The 27,056-nt window shown below is 39.8% G+C and overlaps 1 protein-coding gene across 1 annotated transcript in view; it reads right to left on the reverse strand.

The window, feature by feature from the left end:
- The window catches only part of PTPRT (protein tyrosine phosphatase receptor type T), a 308,933-nt gene that overhangs the window by 238,400 nt on the left and 43,477 nt on the right, over positions 1-27,056 (reverse strand). Inside the window, exons 2-5 of the mRNA XM_042883615.1 lie at positions 18,179-18,450; positions 12,933-13,014; positions 9,442-9,557; positions 7,675-7,849 (exon numbers count right to left, since the gene is read on the reverse strand). Coding sequence (XP_042739549.1) covers positions 7,675-7,849; positions 9,442-9,557; positions 12,933-13,014; positions 18,179-18,450 — 645 coding nt within the window. The remainder of the gene's footprint in view (positions 1-7,674; positions 7,850-9,441; positions 9,558-12,932; positions 13,015-18,178; positions 18,451-27,056) is intronic.

Consider the following 27,056-nt stretch of genomic DNA (forward strand, 5'->3'; position numbering starts at 1 on the left):
AGCCCACACATCCAAACCCAGCAGAGGAGTTTAACAATTGCCCATACAGTAGAACAGTTGGAGCTTATGTAGTGCTATGCCAAAAGAAAAGCAGGTGGAAAGATAAGTATTGCATGTAGACCTGGAAGGGTGAATATGCACCTGAAGAATACTGTTCAAGAAAAGCTTTCACTTCAACACAATCAAAGGTGGTTGAAGAGGCACAAAAGAAAAAAAAAAGCTGAGTGCTTTAGCCTAGATCATTGGGAACCACCATATTTCTTTTAACAGCTCTGTATTGTGTCTTGCGAGTTTCTGTTTGTCTTTTTAAGGAAAACAAAAAAAGCTGAGCAAATACTTCATGCATCCCAAGAAGGCTGACTGGGCAACTAAGCAGACTGACATCACACTTGTGAGTGAGGAAAGCTTAAATCAGGGCAAAGAGAGCTGGGGAAATCATTAGCACTTTGCTCAGAAGAGGAAACTGTCACTTCCACAGGTGATTTTTGACTCCTTCATTCAGTTGTCCAGTAGCAAATGTAATACTTTTGCAGCAAGCCTATTAGCTGCTGTAACTACTGCGTTCCTGAAAGAGATCAGTAACTATGCTTCTTTACCCTCTGTGTGTCTAGGGCCATAAATTTCTTATAAGCTCCAATCGTCTTGATCTGATGCATTTGCATCCAATAGAATGAGTTTACTCCCTTTGAAATTCAACCATTTCTCACATATAAATGGAATCTGCACTGTTTTGCCAGTTTGCTCTGACAGGTTCTTTTATTAATAATGACCACTGCATACAAAGAAATCTAATGAATCTTTGCTCACATTTCATATTAAGTAAAAGCACTACATTTTTAGGCTTTTTTTTTTTTTTTCTCCCACTGCAACAGAAAACATATTTTGATGTGGAAAGGATATCCTTCCTGCTGAGATAACAGCTCATATCCACCAATCATACCTAACAAGTGTCAGAGGTCTCCTAATCAGACCAGACTCCTCACCAATATCCAGTACAATGACAGATTGTACTTCAAGTGTCTTCTCTTGAATTAAAAGCACTTAACAGGATTGTAACCACAGCATGGGCAAATTAAGAATAGTTCTAGGTTCCATTTGCCAAGAGGTTTGAAAGTTCATTCAGAACTTCCCTACAACTAAAAAGGCAGAAGAAAGATGAGTGAAAGAGAAAAAGTTAGCAATGCATGTGACTCAACTTTTCTGCTAAATCTTACAGTTGAGTCACAAGGGGAAAAAAAAAGTGTCATTTTGAATTGTAATATCACATGAGCATCACAAGCAATCAATTGTTATGAAAAATTGTACCTCGGAAAGAAACAAAGAACAATGGAAAGTTCCAGATACATTTTGCAATGGCATACATCTGATGGTCTGAGTTGCCAAGCTATCCCCACTGCAAGAATATTTCCAGCTAGCAAAGGCTTTTAAGTCAGCTCCTTAGCATTTGATGCTTTTTTTTTTTTTTCCTGATAGCAGCACTCCTGAATTAATTTCTGTGCAGCTGCTTTAAACCTTTCTGATGATTTTAACTAGGCAGTGAGAGGGCTGTGCTTTCCAACTGCACCACAATACAAACCACAGGCATAATTCAGCAGGATCAAACTCTACTAAAAACAGCAGCATAGGTTGCAGAACAATTAACAAAGTGACAAATTTTGTATTTTGAGTGTATTTTAGCAACTGAGCGAGAAAGCTAATGGGGGGCAAGAAACAATACTGGTCACGTAACTGCTATTCTTCCCTTCCCTTTAAAAGTAAACAAATGAGAACTGGTATTATTAAGACTCTACGGACCGTCAAATGAATGCTACAGAACAATGGAAGCCTCCAGCAGTGAAAATCCAGCAACTTAAGTTAATACTCTACACACCCCAGCAGCAATATACTTGAAAATTGCATTACTGCTATCCTTCCTCCAAGATGTAAGGCAGCATGAAATATATGAAATTACCTTGTCTGTACTTTTCAAGCAGGAGTGTAATCCTAGGTAGACTGAAACACATTCATTTGTTCTTGCAAGCTTCCCTCCTTCTGCCAGCTGCACTGTTTGCTGGGAGCTTTCTCTACAATGGGAAACTAATAAGTAGATGTTTACTGGAATACTAACCAATAAACAACATTTTATTTCTATCAATTTTTGGAACACCAAAGTCTGAAGACCAAAACCTTATATAAATTATTTAGGCAACTTTAACATATCAAGATTGAAATTGCTATGACAAAACAACTCATTTACTTACTTTGACTCCCACTTTCTCCTTTACATGTGTCTGATGTGGGGAGACAATTCTCAGAACAGCAGGTAGAAGAATAAAGCTATCTTCTTTCCTATACAGGTCTACAAGAACAGTTCATGGAAAAGCCAAGGAATGCCAGGGGAGTCTGGCAAGAAGAGAAAGTCTACCATCCAGTGATGCTTTTTCTTTCATTATTTTTGCTCTTTGGAGATTTCTTCTTCCTTTTGTAAGGGCAGGTAAGAGCATATAGGACAGGGCACAAAAGACAACTGCTAGCTACTTCTTTCAGCCAACCACAACATTATCTTACTTAAAAGCAGCAAGAAAGCTTCTTCCCATAGGGAATCTCAGTTCGAGTTGGGAGGGAAGATTAAGAAACAAAAATAAAAACAAACAAGCCCTTTACTAAGTTAATCATACCTACCTGTTTCTAGAGTCCTGAGAGAGAGGAGATAATAACCTGGGAGAAGCCCCCTTGCTGCTACAAGCTGTAACAGCTCTCTCTGCCTAAGATTGATGAGGACTGCTTGCCCCATGGCTTTCAGCCAGCAGAACCACAGCTCACATGAGCTGCCTGCTCCCTGCATCCAACAACATCAGGTCCCTGAGATGCATCAGGGAGGCTGTAGGCAACCGCATTCAGAAAGCAGAAGGATATTTCTCAAGCTCCTTCATTTCAAAAAGATTGTTTTGTATTCTTTCTTTACTTGTTAATGCGTTTATTTATCTTGTATTCCATTAAGAACTTTATACCTATCCTAAGTTACACCTCCTTGGCAAATGTAAACACCGAAAACAAGGAATACAAACATGGCAACATGACTGCAAGTCCATACTGCACTGTGCAGTTCTGAAAAATTGATCCAGTCTATAATATTGTGTACATCTATCAATCAGCTCTCAAGGAAGGGCTTCATTTCCAGTTCTATTTTGGAGGTTAAACAGAAGGAGAAGGAAATATTTTCTTCTGAAAGAACACGTATCATTCTTTCTAACTGCCTATTTCTAGGAAACAACGGCTTTGTCCTCATCGCTCTCCCCTCCTCAAAAAGCTATTAAGCCCGAGTGAAAGAAAAGGAAGCAAAGGTAAAGCTCTTAGTGAGAGGGAATGAGTGTTCAAAATCTCATCTCCCCTTTTCTCAGCACACAGCCATCCAATGATTACAACTGAGTTAAAGCAATAGCTATTGGACAACACTGAACTAGATGATTAAAACCGAGCGAAGAGTTCAAGTAATTATTAGCCCGATTCAAACACCAGGGAATGGAGCACTGCATTCCCTACATCATTTTGACTACAAAGGAATAAAGAAATGTTAGCAGCATCTTCAGGCACCCCACAACCACAAAGCCAGTTTCTTTTGTTCAGTAATCTCATAGCCTTCACAAATGGTTCACATACACACACATACCACCCTGTGGTGGTCCAGGGTTGAAAAGAGCAACATTAGCACACACCTGATCAAATCTACACTTAACTTCTCATGGTGCGGCACACATCAATACTGCAGACAATCCAGTTGTGTAAAAAGGTAGAGAGAGAGCATGAAGCCTGAGGAAAGCCCTCCCCATCACAGCTTTCCTGATGCTGCTGCCAGTGCCAACAAGAGATGCTGTCCTGTTCACGACGTGGAAGGAACTTGGAGGACCTTGATTAATGCATATTACTGAGGCAGATGAATTCAAATCTACTCAGCAACTTTTGCAACCAGGATGAGCCTGATGAATAGTTGTGAGGCACAGAAATTCCTATCTGAACTTCTGCGTACTATAAAAAATATCTTAGCTGTGAAATCTAAAAGGCATTTACTTCTGACCATAGATGAGCTTCTCTCCTAAATGACTACAAGTGAGAGGCCGGGCTGGGATCTTCCAGCTGCTCCCAGGCAAAAGAAGATAACTACAACAGTGCTACTTTTCTTATCAGTACCCCAGCCCAGGGGTCTGAGTACCACTATGGCAATAGTTGCTATATTATCCTGTGATGGCAATGATATTATGATACATTTAATGAGTACATTTCATATCAATATCCTAGGGTACAGAATTATACATGTACTGAGAATGAAAATAATAATAATTAAAAAAAAAAAAAAGTTTCAAGACTCTTTTTCCTATCCCCTGTCCCAAAAGATGCTTTCTATGAAGTGAAAGACCATGGAGTTTATGGTCACAGATATTTTGTTTTAATGCATAATTATTTCTCGTTATTTGTTGTTTTGACAGGCATCGCACCAGAAAAGAATCAAAGAAAAAAACAGCAAGCAACTCTGGGAAAAAAAATCCCCCTCTCCCTCTGGCATCACTGAAAGTATCAGCTTCATGTCTGAAAACCTCAAGAAAAAAGTGACTGATAAACAGATGAGCTGTCCCAAATATCAAAAGGATGACAGAAAGCCACTCAGCTAGGGAACAGACTGTCTTACATCTGTGTTGAGTAATCAAACACTTTAAAAATCAACAAAGACAAAACTGAAGAGAAAAAGAACATATCCTAAGAGGTCTGTAGAGGGGCTTTGTTGCATACTGCAACTCCTGTTGTGGTGGAATAGAACAGAGCTCACAAAAATCATCAGGTAGCAACAAGATAATCTCAAGGGACTTGCTGGAGAGCCAAAACTACCAAAAAAAAAAAAAAAAAATTTTGGTTAATGAAAAATAAGTTACAAATTTCTACCATTAATTAATTTGGGCACTCAAACTGCCTGAAATGGATCAGAAAATAAACTGCAAACAACTTGCCATACAAACACATACACAGTTTAAAATGTTATTCACACTTCTACATGAAGCGACAGGTTTTCTGGAAGGACATTGAAGTGTATCATTAATACCGATCGTAAGCGTTCAGATTCTGGCCAATTTCATAGTATTCTAAACACTCTTTACACAAGCAAAATATGAATTTATTTCAGAATACGAATAACTGCCGTGCGGCTCTTAAAAGAAAATTACAAACAAGAAGCATTCCATCTGTATGTGACCAGGATAGCAAGATGTAGAAGCTCTAGGTTTTTTGAATCCTGCCCTACACAAAATTGCTGTATGAGCAACTGTGAAAGTTAAGAAACAGACAGAGCTATTTCCACAGGAGCACCAAAGGATGGTAAGGTGTGCAGAAGGAAATGATGGGTTTTTCAGGCTTTACAATTATGATTCTGAACTGCAAAGAGAAGAATAAATTTACTGTCACTTATACAAGCCATGCAACAGAATCAGGTACAGAAAGGTATCAGCACAGACAGCGAACAGCTCTACAGTGGCAGTTCCCATGCTTTCACAGTACTACAAAGGTAAAGTCCACACAGTCATGTATGACAACTGAGGGGGCTGGTTTGTGTTTAATATCACTGATTTATTTGTTGAAAGAAGTATCTGCCGTTCCAATTTCAAGTGCTGAAGTAGTAAATGTATTTCAAATAAAATTTCCTCATTCCGTATCTACTAAATTATGCAACATCAAGAAACGTAAATCACTTTCTCATTACTGTAATAAAATATCTTATGGCTAAGGGAAGCAAACAGATCTTTACATGAGAAAGATATACAGATAGTTTTTTCAACCTTGACCTTTGTTGAAAAAATCCCACATGATTTTATGTTCAGCTAACTGGGAGAAAGCATGTGAGGCAGAGTATTAGCCTGGATTTAGTAGGTTTAGGGACAGGGCTGTCAATTGAGCAGAACTTCAATTACAGACTAATTTAATGTATACCCAAGTACATTACTGCAATTCAATAAACATCTCTTCAGAATTAAACAATTCCAATTCGCTTTCATTTCAGCCTGTATATATGCGTTATGAATTTGCTATTATCCACACTAAAATTAGCCAGGCTAGAAGTATTCATCCATGCAATCCCAGTGTTTCACAGTGCTGCATCAAGCTAACCTCAAATGAACCACTTCACTTTGCCTGCATACTATACAGAAGCACGGAGTAGAGGAGTGTGCCTTCCCATAACAATAGTACTCTCCTCAAGCTTTTCTGGCTAGGTGCCTGCCTGGGTAATTCAGCAGTGAGTCTATCAGTGTCCCTCATGGTGGATGTCCAGCCATTCATATTTACAGCTCACTCTTCTATTTTTCTCCTCCTCATGTTGTTAAACATGAAAGTGTCAGGCACATGCCCAACTTTGCATATTCTGATACTGGTTGCTCTGGAAGACTGCCTTCCCTCTACTTAACAATCATATGGCACTAATATGCCACTCTTGGCAACTCAGTTTCATTTTACTCATGAGTTAACTCCTCCAACAAGTAAGATACTAGATAATTTGGCAGGAATTAAAAGCACTTAGCACCTAATCTGAACATTCTCTTCATAATCAGTGTAGTCTGAATATCTACAACATTGGATATTTAAGGCTCTGCAAAGGTACTAGCATTAAGTGATAGAAAAAGTTGGTAAAAAAGTACTACAGTAGAAGAAAGTGATCTCATTTCTCCAACAGTCCTCCATTTCTGTAAAAAAAATGAAAACATTTCGAGCAATAAAATTACATTCCGTGAGAAGATCCATACTACAAATTCCTTCCACCCACATCATTACCACCTTCAATAGAGACCGAAACAGCCTCAAGGGAGACAGTCACCCTTTCTTCTCCCACAATGCAGTGAGCATCCCTGTGGTGCAGCTTGGGTAACATTAATAAAGCAGCATAGTAAATAGCATTTCACTCCGTGCATCATGGATGATCTTAAGCAAATACCACCTTGCATGTGTCAGACACAGCATCACCTCCTGAATCACAGTGAATAAGAGAGCTGAAACCTCCAGCTTCCATCAAGAGCTACTGATATCCCTACTGTGTGCTTCAGGACATCAGCAGAATCACAGAATGGCCCAGGTTGGAAGGGACCTGAAGGATCATGAAGCTCCAACCCCCTGCTACACGCAGGGCCACCAACCTCCCCATTTAATACCAGCCCAGGCTGCCCAGGGCCCCATCCAACCTGGCCTTGAACACCTCCAGGGATGGACGGGGCATCCACAGCCTCTCTGGGCAGCTGTTCCAGCACCTCACCACTCTCATAGGAAAGAATTTAATCATTCCAGATCATCTACGCCCAACAGCCCTGAGCAGACTCTTCTGACATGCAACACTATTACAGAATTATTTATGTCCAATGAAATGTAAAGTAAACCAGATGAAGCTGACTGACAGCTAAACTGTTGTGCTGACTGCATTAAAAATATCCATAGCTACCATGCATTACTTCAAGAGCTCATGAAGAGGGCTGTATTCAGATGAAGCTTTGATTCAAATAATTGTTTTAAAAAATGATTGAAATTCATGTCACTTACACCCATTTCTCCTACTTGAATCTAATACGATTGAAAGAGAAAAGCCCAACAGGGGGTCAAATTTTATACACAGTTGACATGGGAGGAAATGTTCATCTAAAACAAACTTGCTGTTTTAATACAACCTACCTTTCACTATTAATTCTGCATAATTGGAAACTCCAGATCCACCATCTGAACGAATGACACAGCGGTATTTGCTGATGCTGCGCTGCGAGGTGTCAGCAACGCTGACCGTAGCAGAGAAACGCCTGTGGTTGACGACTCGAGTGACCATTAATGCTGTGTCCCTCCCATTCCACTGCTGTGAAGACAGATGAAAACGACACAGGTCACGAAGGCATACAAATTATTCATTCTTTGTTACTCTTCAAATTGCTCAGCCCTTCACTAGGTTAGATTTCGTACAAGCACCATTTTTCAGGAAAAAGACAGCTCGTAATGTCCCTGAAAAATTTACAGGCACGCTGGGTTTTATAAACTAGTGGGCTTAAATGTTCTTATATATTTGTTTAAGTTTTTGTATCTACTTAAATTCTGATATGTTTTTGTGCATTTGATGTGTTATGCATACTGAAAAGGCTGGAGACTGACAGCTCAGAATATCTGTACAGGGTATATCCAGAAGCTAAGCTAAGACATGAAAATACTACAAATGAATGCATTTTGCACTCCTGTGGAAATGCTATAAATGAACAGATTTTATAAACCTGTCATTTTCAGGCATAAAACTTTGTTTCCAGAAAAATTTAAATATCTTGATCTGTCCAGCACTCCTCAATAAACCTCTCTCCACCAATGCCAGGCAACATTTTCCCAACTGGAAAACTGACAGGTGATGGATTAACTAGAAATCAGCATAAACACCTGAACTTGCTCAGTTGGTCTATTTTATTAGGAGGCTCAAAGGAAAACACAGAGCCATTCTGCCAGTTTCCAGTAATCAATTTTGGGAGGTACTTCCAAGGCTATTTTCATTAAATCTTTCCATTTAAAAGAATGGAAAACAGGCTGCCACTAAGAATGATGATTTCCTCCCAAATCCTTTCTTCTCTTGGAAAAAAGTTTACAGTGCTTCAGATCAGAAGTGTTTTCTCACACATCTAATCCTTCCATGGAAATCCTTGACAGAAAGAACTCAAAAATGATATAGAATAAGATATAGAATAAGCCAAAATATATTTCTATTAATGCTAGAAGTACAACGTAGGCCAATAACTTTCAGATTAGAAGGTAAATTTTTGGATAACAGCTTTGATAAAGTACAAGCAATAACTTTGTCCTTCACTGGGAAACCGCACTCCACCCTTGCAGTTTGCTAAGTGCTCCATTTCTAATTCCAGAACTGAAAATCAGTTAAGTTTGTTATGTATGAATAGCAAAAAACAGTCTTTGAACAACCAGTAGGATGAAAATAGACACGAAGAGAATGAACTCCTTGGTCATTTAGTGAGGAACAATCCGCTATCAATGCAGCCAAAGGAAACCGGGAGGAAGAAATAAATCAGTACAAACAACTTTTGTCTTTTGTTTAACATATCTTAGGTAGTGTTTTCATCTCAACACACTTTCCCCAGCCTTTGTCAACAATATTTTTGGGGGGCAAAAGGAAAGAAGACCAAAAATTAAGCAGAAGGGAGGCATTATTTCACCTGTTCTGTCTATTTTATGAATGAGTGCTTACAGGTGTGCAGACCTACGTTTGGAACTGACATTTTGCTGTAACTGCCCACCTTTTCCATCTTCTGTAGCACAATTCTGCATTTTATCATCTTGAACTCTGATCTGGAAACAATTTAAGGCAGTTCTCAAAGGATTTTGATGATAAGCATTTGCCCCACCACCCAGTTGTCCTCTGTCTACTTATTTTACCCGAAAAAAATTGCATCACTTTACCTGGAGCCAGAGTTTGTCATGCTGGGACCACTTTCCCCCAGCAATGCACTGGAAAGTCGCGTTCTGTCCCACATTAACCTCCACATTCTGAAGCCGTAAGAAATGAGGTGCTTTTCCTAACAAGAGATGCAAAGAATAGGAGGGGTAGAGCAAGGCAGCAATTACACCAACACAGATATCAGCACCTAGCAAATCATCCTATTCCTCACAAAGTGATTTAGCAAAATAAAACTGTCCTTCAGCATTGAACCATTCGCTGCAGAGCAAGGTGATCTTATAGAGAAAAGGCCAAACCAATACAAACCTCCAGCACACCTGAACACATACACTTACTATTAGATCACAACACCAAAACAATTTGTTATTCCCTTCTATAAAGAGTAACTGAGTACACTTTTTTCTTTAGAAAACTCTGATTCTACAAAGGGCAAAATAAAATCAAATGTTTGAGGTTGCCAAGCACTACTGGCCAAAACAAATTCTTGTAAAGAATTTTCTCCTTTTAATTTCATTGACTATCAAATACTTCCTGCAACTGTGGAATATCAATGCCACTGATATCAAATCATTGATATTAAATGAAATATTGATATTACTGGTAAGTGTTGTATCGCTGTGTTGGTTAACAACACCAACATCTGTTTTTTGCTGACAATAAATTCAGTATTAGTTCAATACTAAATGAATCATCAAAATGCTAATATCACCAATATATTTGGTGACAGCAGAGAAAGATCTCCTGATTATCTTTTTGACTAAGTATCATTTGTTTACCTCTGCAAAAAAAATTATAAGAAAGTAATTTTAAAAATAGTAGTGAATCTGGCACTTCAAAATGAGCCTTGTGCTTCAGAAAAAAGTTTGTGCGCCAACCAAATACTCGTAGTAGGACACACAGCAGCCCTGTAATGCAGTAAAGGCCAGCATTTTTCAACTTCATCTTTACATTTTTGAGTATAAATAGCCAAAGAACTACATATTTTCAGAGCACATAGTAGCCTACATTTCTCTATTGGAATTAAATAGCTTCAGAAGGCTGTAGGCATGTGCGTGCAGAAAGCTTAGCAAATACATGGTTGTCTACTACAGGCACATGAACAGAGGACATCTGCCTATATGCTATGTCAGAGGTTTTTAATCTACGTCCTGTGCCACACTGTCCACATGCCCAGTTTGCTGACAACTCTAGCAAACAGACTGCTGAAGTGCAGTGATTCTGTACTATGGTGCTTTCTGGGGGTCAGTACTGTGTGTCAAAGCCAACTGGAAAACCACCTTTGGGTGAGAGGCAGCGAGTCCTACGTGCTAGGAGTGAATTCTGCCTGCATGCAGATATGAACGAGCTCCAAAACAGAACCCAGATACATGCAGCCACACCAGCCCCAAACCCCAGAGCTCAGCTCTGCCCATCTTCCATGGCACTGCACTGTCCTACAGCTGCAAACGCTTGTGCATACACAGCCAGCGAGCCTTTTGCACAGCGGAAACTGATTCTCTGTGCATTCCTTCACAGGATTAAAAAGGCAATACTATCTAGACCTCTGTGTTTTCACATCACTGTGTCATCAGGGGTATTTCCCAGATTAATAAAAAAACAAACAAAACAAAACAAAAAACAGCTGCTAGTTAAGATTGTCTGCTATACTACGATTTGTGTAGATGAGGGAGAAATTAAAAAATAACACCGATAATTTTGAGTGACGTTCAGGCTCAATCAGAAGCTTCCTCTTCCTGTGCTTTGAGTTTTAACAATTGTAAAATGAACCCAAGGGGCAAAGTAAATCTGTACAATGTCACTGCTGACATCTACCCTGGTGGCTGTCAGTGCTGAACAGCAAAGACAACATTGAGAATCAGACAGAAGTATTTACAATAAGACTACAGACAACTTGTAGCTCATAGGGACCTGTGCACGCTGCAGGTTGCCAACTGATTCTAAATGCACTGGGTATAGTTTGAGTCATTTCAGCTTTGGGTCACCAAGATCTCACTGAATTTTAAAGAGGGACCTGCATGTACTTGGAGACACAGATTTAAACATCAGTTTTAATACTTCACTAAGTATGGCTTGGGGTTGGTATATATTTTTTAATCCTATAACCTTCTTGTCTTTGCCTCACAGTTGGTTTTGTGGCCTCTTTCCCAATAAAGGGATCAGTCATCACCAAACATGCTGTGGAATGCATGCACATCATTTGGGGGATTTGTTTGGAGGCTGCCAGTTATCAGCAACATCTGGTCAACACAGATTGTAAGTATTTCTTAATGAAGTAAATACACCCAAAGGCCTGAGCAACGAGCACATGGTAAATACAAATATAATTTAGTTAAACTGCAATTAACCATACTGCAGTTATCAGAAATGTCCTGTTAAACTTGAGCACAGCCATGTTCCTCACATCCAATGGTTGCTGTTCTTTCAAATAAAATGGGTGAATCTCATCCCATTGATATGTCCCACAGAATTTTGTTGTGAAGAGCTGCTGCTCGTTTACTGAAACTAGGAACCAGTGAAAGGAGCTGTTAAAGCTCTGACCTGGCAGGGTGGTGGGCTACCTTCCCAAATGACATCAGGCTACCTGGAAATACTGCAGCATCAAAATAATAAACAGATGTAAATGTAATAAACCAAAGTACCACCCAAAAGTGCAACTTAATATGCTACATAACAACTAATAATTCAAGCATTAAAATACATAAATTTATTACAGAATTACTTTTAGAAAAATAACATATTTGAAGGAGATATGTCCGAACTCATTAATGAACATGAAAGCTGTTAAAAATCTGTAGAAGTCTGTATGCTCCATACAGGGATACAAAAGTTCTCAAGCCTGTCTGTGGTTGCACAGAAAAACCCAAGAAGTCCACGCACAAATGTAGAGGCTTAAGGTGTCTCTAAGCAGAAAAAAGGTAAGCTGGGCATAGTGCAGCTAAGGTAGAAGAAACAAAACAAGTATTTTTGAGCAGTGTAATGAACCTGCATTAGTTTTCATGTCTGTGCAAGTCTAAATGAGATTTATTTTTTAAATAACTCATGCAGAATCTGAGTGGGTTTAACATTTCTTTTGAGAGATACCTTTGGGATATGTCCTTTATCAAGGAAATATCGGACCAATTTGTCTTCTTTTCTTAAGTTAACCTCACAGGACGTTATCAGAAACATTTAAATCTTCTCCTTTTTGTACAGCAGTACAATTCCAAAACAACAAAACAGAGTTTTATATTCTCGTGACCCTTCTACAAAGAGAAACTTCCACAAACATCCTGGCACAAGTGTCAGCCTCAGAGCCCTTTTGCACAAATTGTCAAGTTATTTAATTGCACAAGGCTGACAGTCTTTAGTTGCTTTGGGGGACACCAAAACAGAAGAGATTTTAGAGTTGGCTGAATTGGGTAACTCACAGCCTTAGAATGCAAAGCCTGGTATGAAGACTGCAAAGCTTAGTATATAACACATTGAGGTGGTTAGAAAAACAAAGAATGCTCACTGCATGGATGGGCAAGAACTCTGACTTCATCCACAGCTATGTACCCTGGATGTCCTTTCACAGAGACAGATTCAAATATCACCTGAAATACAAAGAAAAGGTTTTCTTAAAAAGAAAGACTGCACTAGTCATTTGGCCAGTCACCACATTCCACTCTTTTTCCAATGTCTGATACATTCAAGGCATTTTATCGTTGATAACAAAGGGGTACCTGTGCAGTACAGCATGAAAACGAATATCAAAGACTGAAAATCTATTTGATACAGAAAACAAAGTCAGAGCAACATTCATTAGGATTAGTGAGAACTATGTACAACTTCCATTTGGAAGAGCAAAGAAATACCCTATGCTTACACACACTCTGTATTCACTTTGCACCATTCTGAGAACATCAGATGTGGAATCATTTGGCATCTTATTCCAATTAGCATGCATCAGAAAGCTGTAGAATGCCACTCGTGAGATAATTTTATTTCATTAAATCAATAACACTGCATGGATTCTTTTGGAGAAAACCTTTTGCATTTTCACATGCATGCCATTGCAGTACCAGAAAGCAATAAATGAGCAAGAGATGACATGGATTCTAATCACTGGACTGAAATAATATTCTCCCAGAAATAACAGAGTTGATTCTGCCTTTCCCTGGATTGAACCAGAAGAGAATTTTTGAGTATGTAAAAATGTGATATTTCTCTATGTTAATGGTACACTACTTCGCCCTATTTTATTTATGTATTTAGACAGTGAAAGTGTCCCACTAATTTGAGACTGATTACACATATGTGTAATTACTTCTGATTTGAAGTGTCCTGTTAGTACAATACAAAGGCTACGTGCAGAGTTCGGGGCAAGCAAGGGGGCCCCAGAAGACTGATAAAATTCAAACTAATTTAACTATTACCAAATAAGCAAAATAAAATTCAGGAGAAAAATAGTATTAAATATTGTGAAGTTTACTCAAACAACAATTATAAGAAGCAGGGAATTTGACAATGTTGAGTTGGAAAGGAAAAAAGAAAAACACAGACTGGTCATTTGACACTGAATATGGTAATGTCAGCTCTCGAGTGAGTGATGCTCGTCTCAAAGGAAAGGCATGAAGTGCTATCCTTAACTCTGTGTGCAGAAATGAAATGAATGCTGTCCCCAGCATTTGAAAGAGATGCCCCTTTGTTTTCTCTTACTAATGTGTCAGCCACACTCTAACTTGGGGCTTTGAGCAACCTGCTCTAGTGGGAGGTGTCCCTGCCTATAGCAGGGAGTTGGAACCAGGTGATCTTTAAGGTCTCTTCCAATCCATTCTATGATCCTATGGTTTTTGCATGAGTTTGCAGCAATGTTTTCCAGGACAGAGCTGATTAATGTGTTCAGCTGGCACAGTTACTACTGTAGCAGCAGCATTCAAATGCAGCCATTCTTTTTGCAGGATAATTTGTGACTACCAAAATCATTACTGGAACACCACGAAGTTTCTTAACTATCTCAAGCCACTCTTCAACACTGCTGTTTCCACTTTAAATAAAAGCTGGCATTCCTAGCCTGTCACTGTTGAGCCTTTCCTTCATCTCCTCCATCAGAAGATTTAACACAACAACAGATTCAACTTTCTGAATGCTGATCACCACATGCTCAGGCTACAGAAATAAAGCAACATGTACTTCATAATCAGGTTGCCATTAATCATTTTGCTTTGTATTTGGGCTTCCTAATTTAGTTTCTACTTATATTCCCATGACATCTTAAGATCTGTTCCCTCAGTTCAAAGCATTCCAACTGGGAGCACTCCTGAAAGAAGCCCTTTAGAAAAACGCCATGATAAAAACAGGTAGAATACAAAAATTAAAGGGGAAAAGACGAACTAAGAAAAGCTCAGGTGCTAGCAATACAAAGAAACTGAAACTGAAAGAAAAGAGTTCTGCAGCAGATGAAGGTGGGCAAAAAATAGGTTGTCCAAGGGATAAGAGGAAGAAGCAAATATCTGGAAGATGATCAAACCATCAACAAATGTTTCCTGTGTTCAAGAGTTTCAGTACTTTCTAGAGACTGTATAAGCAAGGAATATAATGCATGTCCTTAGTAGTGGAATTACAAGATAAATGAAAAGTCATTCATGATAAAAATGGCACTTACTGGTAAGGTCACACAGCAACAACTGTGACTCCCTTCAGACTAGGATTAAACTGCGCCTTTATAGCTACCAAACCTTACTTTGGTTACGCATTAGTGAGAAGTTATAAGCTTTGCTGAGTTGCTACATCAATTTCCTGAAAGCCAAGAACTTGGAAAGAAAAATTCCCCACTTCTTTGCGGTAAAAACACACACATAGTGAACTGTCTTCTGTTAATTACTGACATGGCTCAATGTCTTTAATAGAGCACAAAATAACCTAAACCTAGAGTCACTAGCAGCTGCGTCAGCTCCTATGGATTAAATCCATGGATTTCATATTCACACTGTCGCCAAAATCACTGACAAGAGTGGAGGGGTCCCTCTCAATTCTGTTTTGTTTGGACAGGGTAATTTATTACCTGTTTCACTCTATACTCAGATCTCTTTATTTCTCAGTTCAGATCTTTACACTGTTACCCTTTTATGCAGTTTTGCACCACCTCAGCCCTGTCAAAGTGAGCAGAGCAGAAGCACCTGGGTTTTCTAAATACAGGGAACTGAGATCCAGCAGTGAGGAACAGGCAGAAACCCATGCTTACAGGTGGCACATTTTGGCAAATCTCACACTGAATTTCTTTTACGTCCTTTTAACTTCAGTTGAAAATGTAATGAAATGGTTGAGGAACAGGCGTTCAATACTTTACATTTTTGGAAGTTCTCAGAAATTAATGTAACTGGCAAATGCAAAGCTCTGCTCTTCAACATTCTTAAATGCTCCTGAGAACTGCAACTACCAAGTCACTTGTTTCCTCACCTATAAACAAGCCCACATTTCACTGCTGCTATCTACCAGCAAGGTCTGTGTTAGCGATGTAACCTGGCTCATCTGTTGCAGCACAACAGCTTTCCTCAGGCATGGATCAATACCATTTCTTGCTGTACATCAAAACACCCCTTCCTGGCAGACTGTAGTGCTACTCTTGGTGCATTCTGGGACTAAGTCCATCCTTATGGCATGCAGTAACTCAAGAGAACACGTCTTACCTTTCTCCAAGAGCTATTACAGCTTTTACTCACTACGCTAAAAACGCATGCAGACTGGGAATCAAGGCACGACTAACTCATGGGCAGAGCTGAAACACCTCCACTGCCCTCACGTGAATACCTCAGCAGAGTGCTTCAGGATGTGGGTGACTCATACAACCCTTGTGCAGAACTGCCAGACCCAAACCACGACCCTCTGGCAATAGGCCTGGCACTGGTTTGCCGCTACGCCCATCTCCAAAGCTCCAAGTACTTGTCAAAACCTCCCACCCAGGGCAAATGGCTTCAGACTTTTATGCCTGACAGAATTTTCAATGCATGCAGCAATTCCTGATGGTGCGATTGTCGTGCATTAAGAGAATAATCCACATTTTGCCTGACACCGATTTCATTATTTAGAAGAAATATTTTTTTTTTTTCTTTTTCCTGCGTTACCTTGCGCTTTTGAAATACGGAACATGCTTTCAGGCCTCTTGGGCACAAATTGTTCTCCGAGCGTGCAGTTTTGATTTAAAGCTGACAAATAACACTCTTACAAGCATAATCTAGACTGTGAGTGTAAAAGGAGACATTCCCTAGGCATTGGTACACACAAGCTTTTATCACCCTGCCACCTCTGGACTCCTTTAGCTACAAGGGTTACGATGTCAAAGAACAATAATGTTGATAAAACTCTGTGATTGTATCTCCTCCTCACTTTTGAGAGCTTAAGGTTTTCTTTCTTTTGTATTATTTCTTTTTCTTGTTTAGACTTAAACGTAGAGAGCCACCAGATTGCAGAAACTGATGTACAAAATTAGGGATCAATGACAGAACAGCCTATCAGATCCCCCACAACCTGTGGGAAAGACCCTCGCATTTTAAAAGCATACGTTAGAAGAAGGAAACTGGAACCTCATGCATCAAAAAGGTAAAGCTGAGGAGATGGAGAGAAAAAGAGAGAGAGTGTTTGCATTCTGTGGGCTGGAACCACTCCCAAGCAGTCACTGCTGCCTGTAGGCTCTTCGTTTTTGCGCGGCAGTGCAAAATTCTTCTTTGATTTAAAGGATTTTCTTTCTCAGGAAAAGCAAACCTGACCTCTAAAAAGACTTGCAAAAGATGTAATAAGGTTCAGGAAGTCTGGTATTGGTATATCTAACAGTTGGATCTCTTAGTTTGAGATCAGACTGTCTTTTCCAGGTTTTTCAAGCACTGATTATCTGGGTGAAAGATCATCTCTGTTATCTCTGTACAGCACCTACTACGAAGCAGATTCTGGTTGATGTTAATATGAAAGTAGTATTGATCACTTTAATATGATTTCAGAGCAAGTGACAAGTTGCGCACAGCCCTTAAAACACCACTTTCAGTGCATTTGCGTCTCTTCATCCCATTCACCCTGTACAGTGCGCTCTTATCTATTCTGCTGAAATCCTCTGCTCCTTTTCGGAGGCAGAACATTAAAGTGCTCTACTTTAGCCCAGATTCTATAGACCTACTACCCAGTTATTAAAAAGAAAAAAGCTTTTCTTCCTACTGTTTTCTATCCATAGAGCATTCACTGCCTTTTCATAGTTTCTTTTACTGTAATTCCCATCTCACTCATGCTTTTTTTTTTTTTTTTTAACTATAATATGTATTTCTCATTTTCCTGTAAGGAATAGGGTGCAATTACCTCCCAGGCACTTTTTTTTTTTCCTTGAATATAAAAAGATAAAAATTTGAAAATAAGAGTCCTCATGTCTTCACCGTTTAAGAAGAAGTATGTGAGCCCATTGTGTGCATGTGAAGTGCCAATCCAAGTCTGTTTATATGCATATTTCATGACATACAAACAGGTTCTAACTTTCCAATAAATTACTTCATCTGTCCAGCTTTTTCTCTGTGACCTGAGAACATCTGAAGAAAAAGGGTGAGAAGAATTACGTCAGATGTCTCCATCATCTCTTGCTATAAAACTGCGACATGAAAACTCATTTTGATACAAAAAAAGATGTGATGAAAAACACTGTATTTAATTTTCAGCAGACTTAATGCTAACAGCAGCTCACAGCTCACACCCAGCCAGATGTTCAGTGGAAAAAGTGAGATCAATCTTGCAAACTCATACCTGATAAAAATGTGGCCAGAACGTACTGATGGCAAGTTCTGCTTTCACCCATCCTTCTGTAACAACCCCTGAGACATTCCATATGGGATTGCCCTGTGGTCCTCCATTCACTTTCACGTAGACATTCAGAGAGCCAGGACTCGAGCGATCTCTGCTGGATAAGTAATAATGGAAGTCGATGCAGTGTGTGTCATTTTCCTTCAACGTGGGCAAAAGCAAGTGAGCTTTCTGCCCAGATGCCCGTCCAGAGCTGTTCACCATCATGAAGGAGCCTATACACAGACAAGGGAAGAAAGAAAGAATACAAAACATCCGCTGAGCTCTTTCAGTTAAAGCAGTTTCCTTAGAAAAGTCACTGATTCCTTTAGAAGCCAGAAACAAAACAGTTCCTCCTAAGAACTCAAACTAGCTATTTTATACCAGTTGTTAGGTAACAGAAAAGAAAGGAGATCTAAATTACAGGGTATAAATACAAATAGATTCATGGCCACTATAACACCTTAATTAGATAACTTTAAAAATAAAAATACGGCTTTGCTTTTATTGTTTTATAACATTGCAATAAAAAAGTCACTCTATAAAAAATCACATTTACCCTTCAAGAAGCCATGAGGCTCTCCTACCACGTACAGCCCCAGATATCTACTTTCCCAAAGGCACACTGAATACTAAAGACTATTTACAAAAGATCAGATTCTCAGCTGGCATTAGCCTGCATGGTCCCTACCAACTTTGTGCCAATCTATACCCAGGAACCCTGCATCTTGTGGTACAAGCTTTGGAAAGTGGCAAGGTGTTAAGAAAACCTGGTGTTCAGAACCTGGATGAATTAGGCTTGTTAGCACAACAACATCTCAACTAGCAATACAGCAACAAGGACAATTACACTTCTAAGAGGGAAGGACTGGCTGAATTTTAGGAGGAAAATCTATACTAAGGCAATTTCTGAGTTTGTTAACCCTGAAGCTTGCATCATATTAACCATGGCACTGGATGTTGAACTCATGTTTTGATTCATCAAGCAGTTATTTTACAGCACATCGTGTCTCAACTCATCTCCTTACAGATGCATCAAGGTGACAAATGTTAGCAATAAGGAAAAACGTTATGAGAGTTATTTGATTCAATTCTGTTTAAGGGATCTGCTTTATGTGTGCACAGACGTTCACAGAAAAAGCTGAAGAAAATACCAAGATCCAGGGGGAAAAATCTATGTGTCAGCAGCAAGGCATAATAATTTTTAATCAAACGCAGCCTTCTTGACATTCAGAGTCCTGCTGCAGCTGCCAAGTCATGCTACAAATGTATTTCTCTACTGGTCTCTTGCAGTTCACAGAACATTGCATTTGAAAAGCCTTGCCTCACTTCTAACCTATCGACTTCCTCAGTTCCATGCCATAGCAGTTTGACAGGCACTCAGATGAGCCAGGTAAACATTTGGATCAATTCTGTCCAGTGGACAGCCATACATTTTAGTTTTTTGGTGGTTTTTTTTTTTAAGTCAACAGATACCAGGAATTTTCTCACAACTGCTTTTGGTGGGTTGTTCTTCTTGTTGTTTTTGATTTTGTTTTTCTGTTTATGTGATATATATATACACATTTTGTAAAGGACTGCAAGGCATGGATGCAGAAGAAAGTGGATATTTTGTAAGAAATCACACACACACTCCAGAGACCTTGGAAAAGTCAAGCACAGTGCAAGCAGAGCTGGGGAAGAAGATTTACAAGAAGAAATGCTACAGTCAAGGTGCTCTCTGGCAATCCAATCTTTCATTTGGATAGCTTGAAAATCCCAATGGCCCCAAATCAAGAAATTCCAGATTCACTGCAAAGAGCTCAAGAAACAGAAGAGCTGAGTCCAAACTTTTAATTTTTTCTCTAATAATCAAAGTCCGTAAGGTGAGACAAATGTTCTCTGTTGATATACTCCTGCTCTCAGTCAACCACAAAATCCCCTTCGTCAAATGGGAGATTTCAATGAGTGCTGCAGTAATCTTCTAAATAAACTAACCCTAAATAAACTAACATTGTGACAATCTGAGATTTGGGCTCAGACTTGATGACCTGGGATAATTTATTACCAGGAAGCAAAGTTACCAACAGGTTTGGCAAGGCAGCACAGCTGCTGCTTAAGGCAGCAAGGTGGAAATCCAACGGGCTGGTTTCTAAGTCTGACAACACATTCAATTCTATGACCTCTGTCTGTATGTGTAGACTGCCTTATCTTCCCATATAAATCAAATAAGAACACTAGTAAAATCTACTACTAAGAATCAGAGACAGAAGCCACTGTATAACTGCTGAATAACAGAAGGGTTTTGTTGTTGTTGTTTTAGCTGCTGCAAAATGCACTGCCTGCAGTGTTTCAGTGACATTTTGGGAAACAGTATGAAATCTGATGAAGGCAATTTTGCCAGATGTGAGATACAGGGGTGATGGTACAGCCAAAGAAAACATTCAGTAAAGAAAAGTAGAGATCGTTCATTTCTGTTCCATTTTTTATCAGCTCTTAGCACACATCATTCCACTTCTGCGTGTATTCCTCAACCTTTCACACTTCTGTATTTGGATAACAGATGGATCCCTGCCCTAAAGATCTACTCTGAAGCTGCACAATGCCTAACACAATTAGGTCCTGAACTGCAGTACATTAGGCAAGCTTTCAATGATAGATAGACTTAAGGAGGATTTCACTTCTCCAGATTCATGTATAAAAATAATGAGCATTGCTCTGGGAGAAAAACATCAACTTTTATAAAAAAGTTCAAAGCAATAATTACAATTTTGTTTTTTGACACCCACAAAAAAAATGAATCATATGCTATTTGCAGAACGACAATGGCCTTTTGTGCAACTGCTAGAGAGAGTACAGAGCCTGTACATAATGACTGACACAACGTGAGCCAGTAAAATATCCATCGACCAAAAAACACTTAGCAAAATAATTAGCCTTCGTAACTGGAAGAATAGCCTTACAAAAAATTTATTGCCATTTGCAAATTATTCACAGTCTTAGTTCTGATTTATGGATGCCTTAAAACCAAATAGCCACACCCCACATCATGCCTAGAGAAAATGCTGTAAAATTCAAACTGTCTCCAGTAAAGTCCTGAGGAGAGGTATTGCTTTACATGATAGTAAGAGTAGAGATAAAAAAATTCCACTTCTAGTGCTGCCTCTGCTGCAGAAAAGTGCTCCTATCCTTAACTGTGCCATCTGGTATCTCTGTCTGCCCTTACTTCCACAGAGACCTCAGATGGCAGCTGCCACAAAAAGCCCTTTTCGTCCCGGGTCAAGCTGGTGCACAACACACCAAGCCTGCCCTTAGGAGGGGATATTGTTAAACTAAAGCTTCACCCATGCCATAACTGATAGTGGGTACAAGAACATCTATCTCACAGAATCTCATTGTTGTGAATCATTTATACCCTGTACCACAAATTGCCCTCCATGATTCTCATTTTCCTTTTTGCACTGTGAACTTGAATGCAAATCCCATCCCCTACCCTCAAGAACCTTCCAAAGGTTGCTCTGTGTGCTCCTGGACCAGCAGCTGGGATGCACTGACTTGTGTCCGTGCCAGTGAAGCTTTTCTGGGCAGTACACATTGCTTACCAGTAGCTCTGAGATCACTACAACTGCTCCCAGCAGCAATAAATAAATAAATACATAAAGTTCAAAGCAGCCTTTTAAGGACAGGCCTATTTTGCCTTATTAGCCGTAATAAAAACTGACACATCGCGATTCAGAGTCTGACAGCCTTCTTTAGCATGAGCACAGAATTGAAGCTGATGGGACTTCTTTTGAATTTATAGGCCTGTACGTGCAAATAAAAGAGGTACAATCAGGTCTGGCACCAGCAAACCATTTGTCAAATTTCTCACTCATATAAAGCCCTAGGGAATGCATTAACATGTCACAAACGGAAATTATTGATCAATGAACGACTGAAAACCTACTTAAATTTCCCCTGGCATGAATTTGTATAAAACAAAAGATTCCTTGAAGAAACTCTGATTTAGACTGACTTTGAACAGTAATGACAGTAGAAAAAACACTGAGTGCTATTTTGTTTACCTCCATCTGGAAAGTTCACATGCCATCAGATAGACACTGAAATGGGAAAAGAAAGTTTGGAGAGAAGAAGTGATGTATTCTGTGTGGATGTTGTTGGGTATTTCTATTTTTGTTGGACACAGAAGTATATGCTCATTAATGCAGCTGAATATCAGGTCAATTAACTTTAGTGCTCTTGAACCAACAGGTTACATTAATTAATCTCTTGCTGGCTTTGCCACCTTCCTGAATAACTAAAACTGAATGTGCTGTGTTCAGATCAGTCAAAAGCACAGAGAAAAGAAAGATGGTAAATAAATTCATTTTTAAAAATCCATTCGAATGACAGTGAACATAAAAAGGCACTCTCTTACAGTTATTAAACATACCACTGAAAATTGGGGAATTAAACCATGAAGTGCTCTCTAGCTGGCCATAAATTTCAATTTTTCCCCTGCTTGGTGCATAATGATGCCTTGATAAGCTTCCTATCATTGATGCATCTGCAACATATACCCTCTTTTTGAACTGAAATGCTGCTCTGTAGCAGATGGTGGCTATTGTGTTTACACATCAGCACTTTATGATTGCATTTTCTCACGTCTGCAGTAAAAAGAAAGCCGTAATTGAGTTTTTAATGGCTTTGCACATTGTTCATTAAGATTACATGAGTGTGTTCTGACAAATGACAGCTGAAGAAACGAGCCACTGAGAACCCCTCACGATCACCAGACAGACCTCAGCTGATGCTCTTTCACTGCTGCCTTTGAAGAACTGAGCTGTTTAAAAGTAAAATTACAGCAACCATTAAAGACTGAATGTAAACTTGAAAAGAAAACTGTCAAAATGCTCAACTGCAAAAAGAGCCTTCTTAAACCCTAAGAACCCAAATCAAGTACAGAACTTTTTTTTACACAGCAAACTCCTCCTCTCAGTACATCAATCTGCTTTCCAGCAGCTCCATCACAGCAGAGGCATTTTTTTTTCAGTCACAATGCTGCTAGTTTCCAAAGAACAACTCTACCCTGAAAAAGAAAGGGCCTGACATCTGATCCTGTTAGCATGGAACGAAGCAAGCTGGAATAATTTCAGTTGGAAGGGGCCTTAGGTCATACCTGTTCCAATTCCATGCTCAGAGCAGGGTCATCTCTTTTCCCACTGACTCTAAATCCTCCCAGATGGCCCAGTCCCTCTGGGTAACCTGCTCCCGTACTTGGCTGCCCTCATGGCATCCCCCATAACCTCTCATTTCAGCCCATACCCCTTGTCTCCTACCCTGCAGACACTCAGTGCAGTAACGAGCCTGCCCCATCCTGCAGGCACTGAGCTGTTGCTTTCAGGACCCCCCAAACCCTTCTTGCCCCAGCCTGAACAATCTCATCACTCCTCAGCCTCTTCTCTGAGGGTGCTAGCTTCAGCCCTGACCACTCAATGGCCTTCAGTTTCCTTCCTCCCTTTCATCAGTCATGTTGGGGCACCCGAAATTGGGCACAATATGCAAATGCAATCTAACGAGTAGCAAACAAAGATGGACCACTTCTCTTTGTCTGCTGGCTTGGTCCCTGTTAATACAGCCCAGGATGCCACTAGCAGTCAGAGCACACTGCTAGCTTATATTCAGGCTGCCCTCTATCTGACTAGTCCATGTCCAATTTTATGATGCCCCATCCCTGCAGGCATGCAAGTCCAGGCTGGATGTGGCTCTGGGCAGCCTGGTCTGCTGGTTGGTGACCCTGCACCATAGCAGAGGGGTTGAAACTGGATGAGCATTGTGGTCCTTTTCAACCCAGGCCATTTCATGATTCCAGCCTGCCTCTACCCCTCTCGATGGTGGTCCTACCTTTGACTGTATCAACTGTTCGCACAGTCTGATGCCAAACTAGAGCTGCCACCAACTGCTGCCAGCCAACCAGCGTGCCCCTCCCCATCTGCCACCACCAACCCAGATCATAACAACACCCTGACCTAAAAACATATGAAGATCTGTCCTGACTCTGGTCTCTGTAGATTCACAGCACTTCCGCAGTTGAAATACAGGACCAGGAGAGTTCTGGTAACTTCACATCTTACAAAAACAAAATGCTCTGAGAAAGATGCTTATTAAAACAGTAGAAGCTATCCACATCACTCATTTTAAACTATACACATTAGTGAATGACTATACATCTCTGTGGTTTTCTGCAGAGATATGAGAAGAAGTCTGCTACTATGAATCCCTAACATAAACACACAAGAAGACATCCTGCCCCATAGTCTTTGTGGGTGGATACCAAGATGAAGGGCAGTTTATGGTTAAGGCGAGCAAAGTTATTGAGAATAATCTTAATTACAATCTCAGGTGAGATTTCTCACCATCCTTTCCAGGTTATTATGAGACAGGGCACAGACCTGAGGGGGTACCCCAGTAACCTCTACTGAGGAAATGAGTTTGCTGGTTGTCTTTGCTTATTACCTGTGCACCTTTGGAGCACTATCTCTTCCACTGCAGCCTTACCTCTTTTCAGGAAGAGTCCTCTCAAAACACTTTCTGGAACTCCTTTGCATTTAAAAGTCATTTCAAGATTTTTTTTTTTTTTTTACTTTTTGAAAGTATTCCAACAGATTGCTGAGGTGCAACTTTCCAACGATATTCTTTCCCAGTTCCTCAGTCACAGTGGATTAGGGTCAAAGCCAACTCATTATCTCATAAAATGACTTGGAAGTCCACAAGCAGTGGCATTTTTATGGGACAGATGTAGCAGGAGGCATCACATCACACCAGCCAGCTAAGAAAGCTCATCTCTCTCAGTAAGGCTCCCCAGCATCATACACTTGCACAGCTTTTGGCAAGGCACATTCATAACACTGTTAGTCAGTCTGAATGCCACAGAACAGGTTTTGAAAAGCACCAACACTGAGTATGAAAAAGGAAAAAAAATATATTTCCATATAATTGCTTTAAGTTCAAACTATGAAATTCATAGTTTTTATTTTACAAAAAGTTACTATCGCCCACCTGCTTCATACTTTCCACATTTCTCTATCCCTGCCCTCCATAGTCACGTATAACAGCTGAGGAAGGCTCAGAAATTTCTTCTCCTGGCTGATGAACCACAGAGAGCAGTGCTCGTACAAACTCAGAATTAAACAAGGCTTATCTCATAGCTGCTGTCCCTTTTTCAAATATTAGGACAAAATCAGACCCGTGCTCAAATGTGGGCCACACTGAATTAATCTACCATGGAATAAAGAGCTTGATTCACAGATAAATAGGAATATAAACTGCAAGTTCAGTCCCATATAATTCATAAGGACAATTCATTCGCTTGGGAAACTGATGGATAATAGGAAAATATTTTTTAAAGAGACAGCCTTTATTTGTAAAGACATTTTCTTCCGGAAATTTATGTCATGAAAAGAATTATGTTGCTGTTTTGTGGTTGTTTTTTTTTTTTTAAATAAGATGAATCTCTTCTGGAAACAAGACTGATTACATATTGCTTTAGCGACTGCACATATTTGCTGTACTAATTTAAAGGAAGTGAAGATTGTGGCCCTGCCGCCTCACTGACCTTTCTGAAGCAGTAGGTGTGTAGCAAATAAGTGAGTGGTTTGCACGTCTCATAGTTTCTCTGAGAAAGGGGATGTTTGCAGTTCTTCTGGTTTAAACAAAACCAAATAATTACAGGACAATACTCAGAACTAGGGAACTTTTTTCTTCCACTTCATGTTTAGGAAGGGCCCCTGTATGTTAAATGAATGCTCCATTAACCTTACAAAAATATTTAAATCAAGTGGAAGTACATTTCTCACTGCTCTGTTGTTTTTTTAACATAATGCATGTCTGTAGTTCTTGTTCACATAATTGTATGACGTTTACCAAGGACAGCCATTGACAGAGATTGACATATTTGCAATGAAGACACAGCGTGCAGTATTTAGGTTCTGTCTGCATCGTTTCCTCACTGACAAATAGGGATTTTTTTCATTGGCCTGATGAAAATTAAACTGTAATGTGGAGGCACAACTTTTACAAAAACAGACATAAAAAGAAGCAGTTGGAGAAGTGACAGAATTTCACATTAGCAGAGGGATTTCTGGCCTGTGACTCCAGCCCAGAGCAGTCCCTAGCAGCCCTGTACTCAATACAGGCACACCTGCACCAAACTACTGCTAGATTCAGTGGAAAATCAGCACTTAGAGGTTGATTAACATCTGTATGGAGTATGAACACAGCAGTGATACTTAATTACAATTTCAACACCCAAAAAACTTCCATCTAAACCTCCATAAGATGAGTCCTGAAAGCACTGACATCTAACAGCGCTGGTCTGTGATAGGGATGGTACAGCTTATCACAAAGACTCGTGAGAACGTTTCTCACTTGAAGGTGCAAGGTGCTTCCAGTGCTGTTGCTTTCCGCTCAAGCCTCACAAGCAGTTGCTTTCACCATCAATCAGGAGAATACCTGCAGCTGGTGTTTGCTGGAATTGCATCTGTGGTCCAATCTCCTCTTCCCCTCCAACACCAAACTCCAATTTTGGTTTACAAAGCAAAAATCCTTGGTATCAGATCTCAGATGAAAGCCATTGCTTGAGGGTTACAGCTATCTTACAAATGCTCTGCACACCTCAACGCTCCACGGTCATTTTTAGAATTTTCTTTCCATGTTTTGTAAATGTTTCTTCATTGAAAGACTGATTGTCACAGCCATCAGCCTGTTCCTGAGAAGCAAACAGCGGTGTGTGCTGTGGAATCACAAACAATTCTATAAATCTCAGCAGCGAAAAACTTTTTAATGGATTCACTGCCTGCATTCGTTGTTGCTAAGGTCACTGCTG

The sequence above is a fragment of the Lagopus leucura genome, unplaced genomic scaffold, assembly GCF_019238085.1.
Source record: "Lagopus leucura isolate 7727_CA_CO unplaced genomic scaffold, USGS_WTPT01 Super-Scaffold_100039, whole genome shotgun sequence".
Lineage (NCBI taxonomy): Eukaryota > Metazoa > Chordata > Aves > Galliformes > Phasianidae > Lagopus > Lagopus leucura.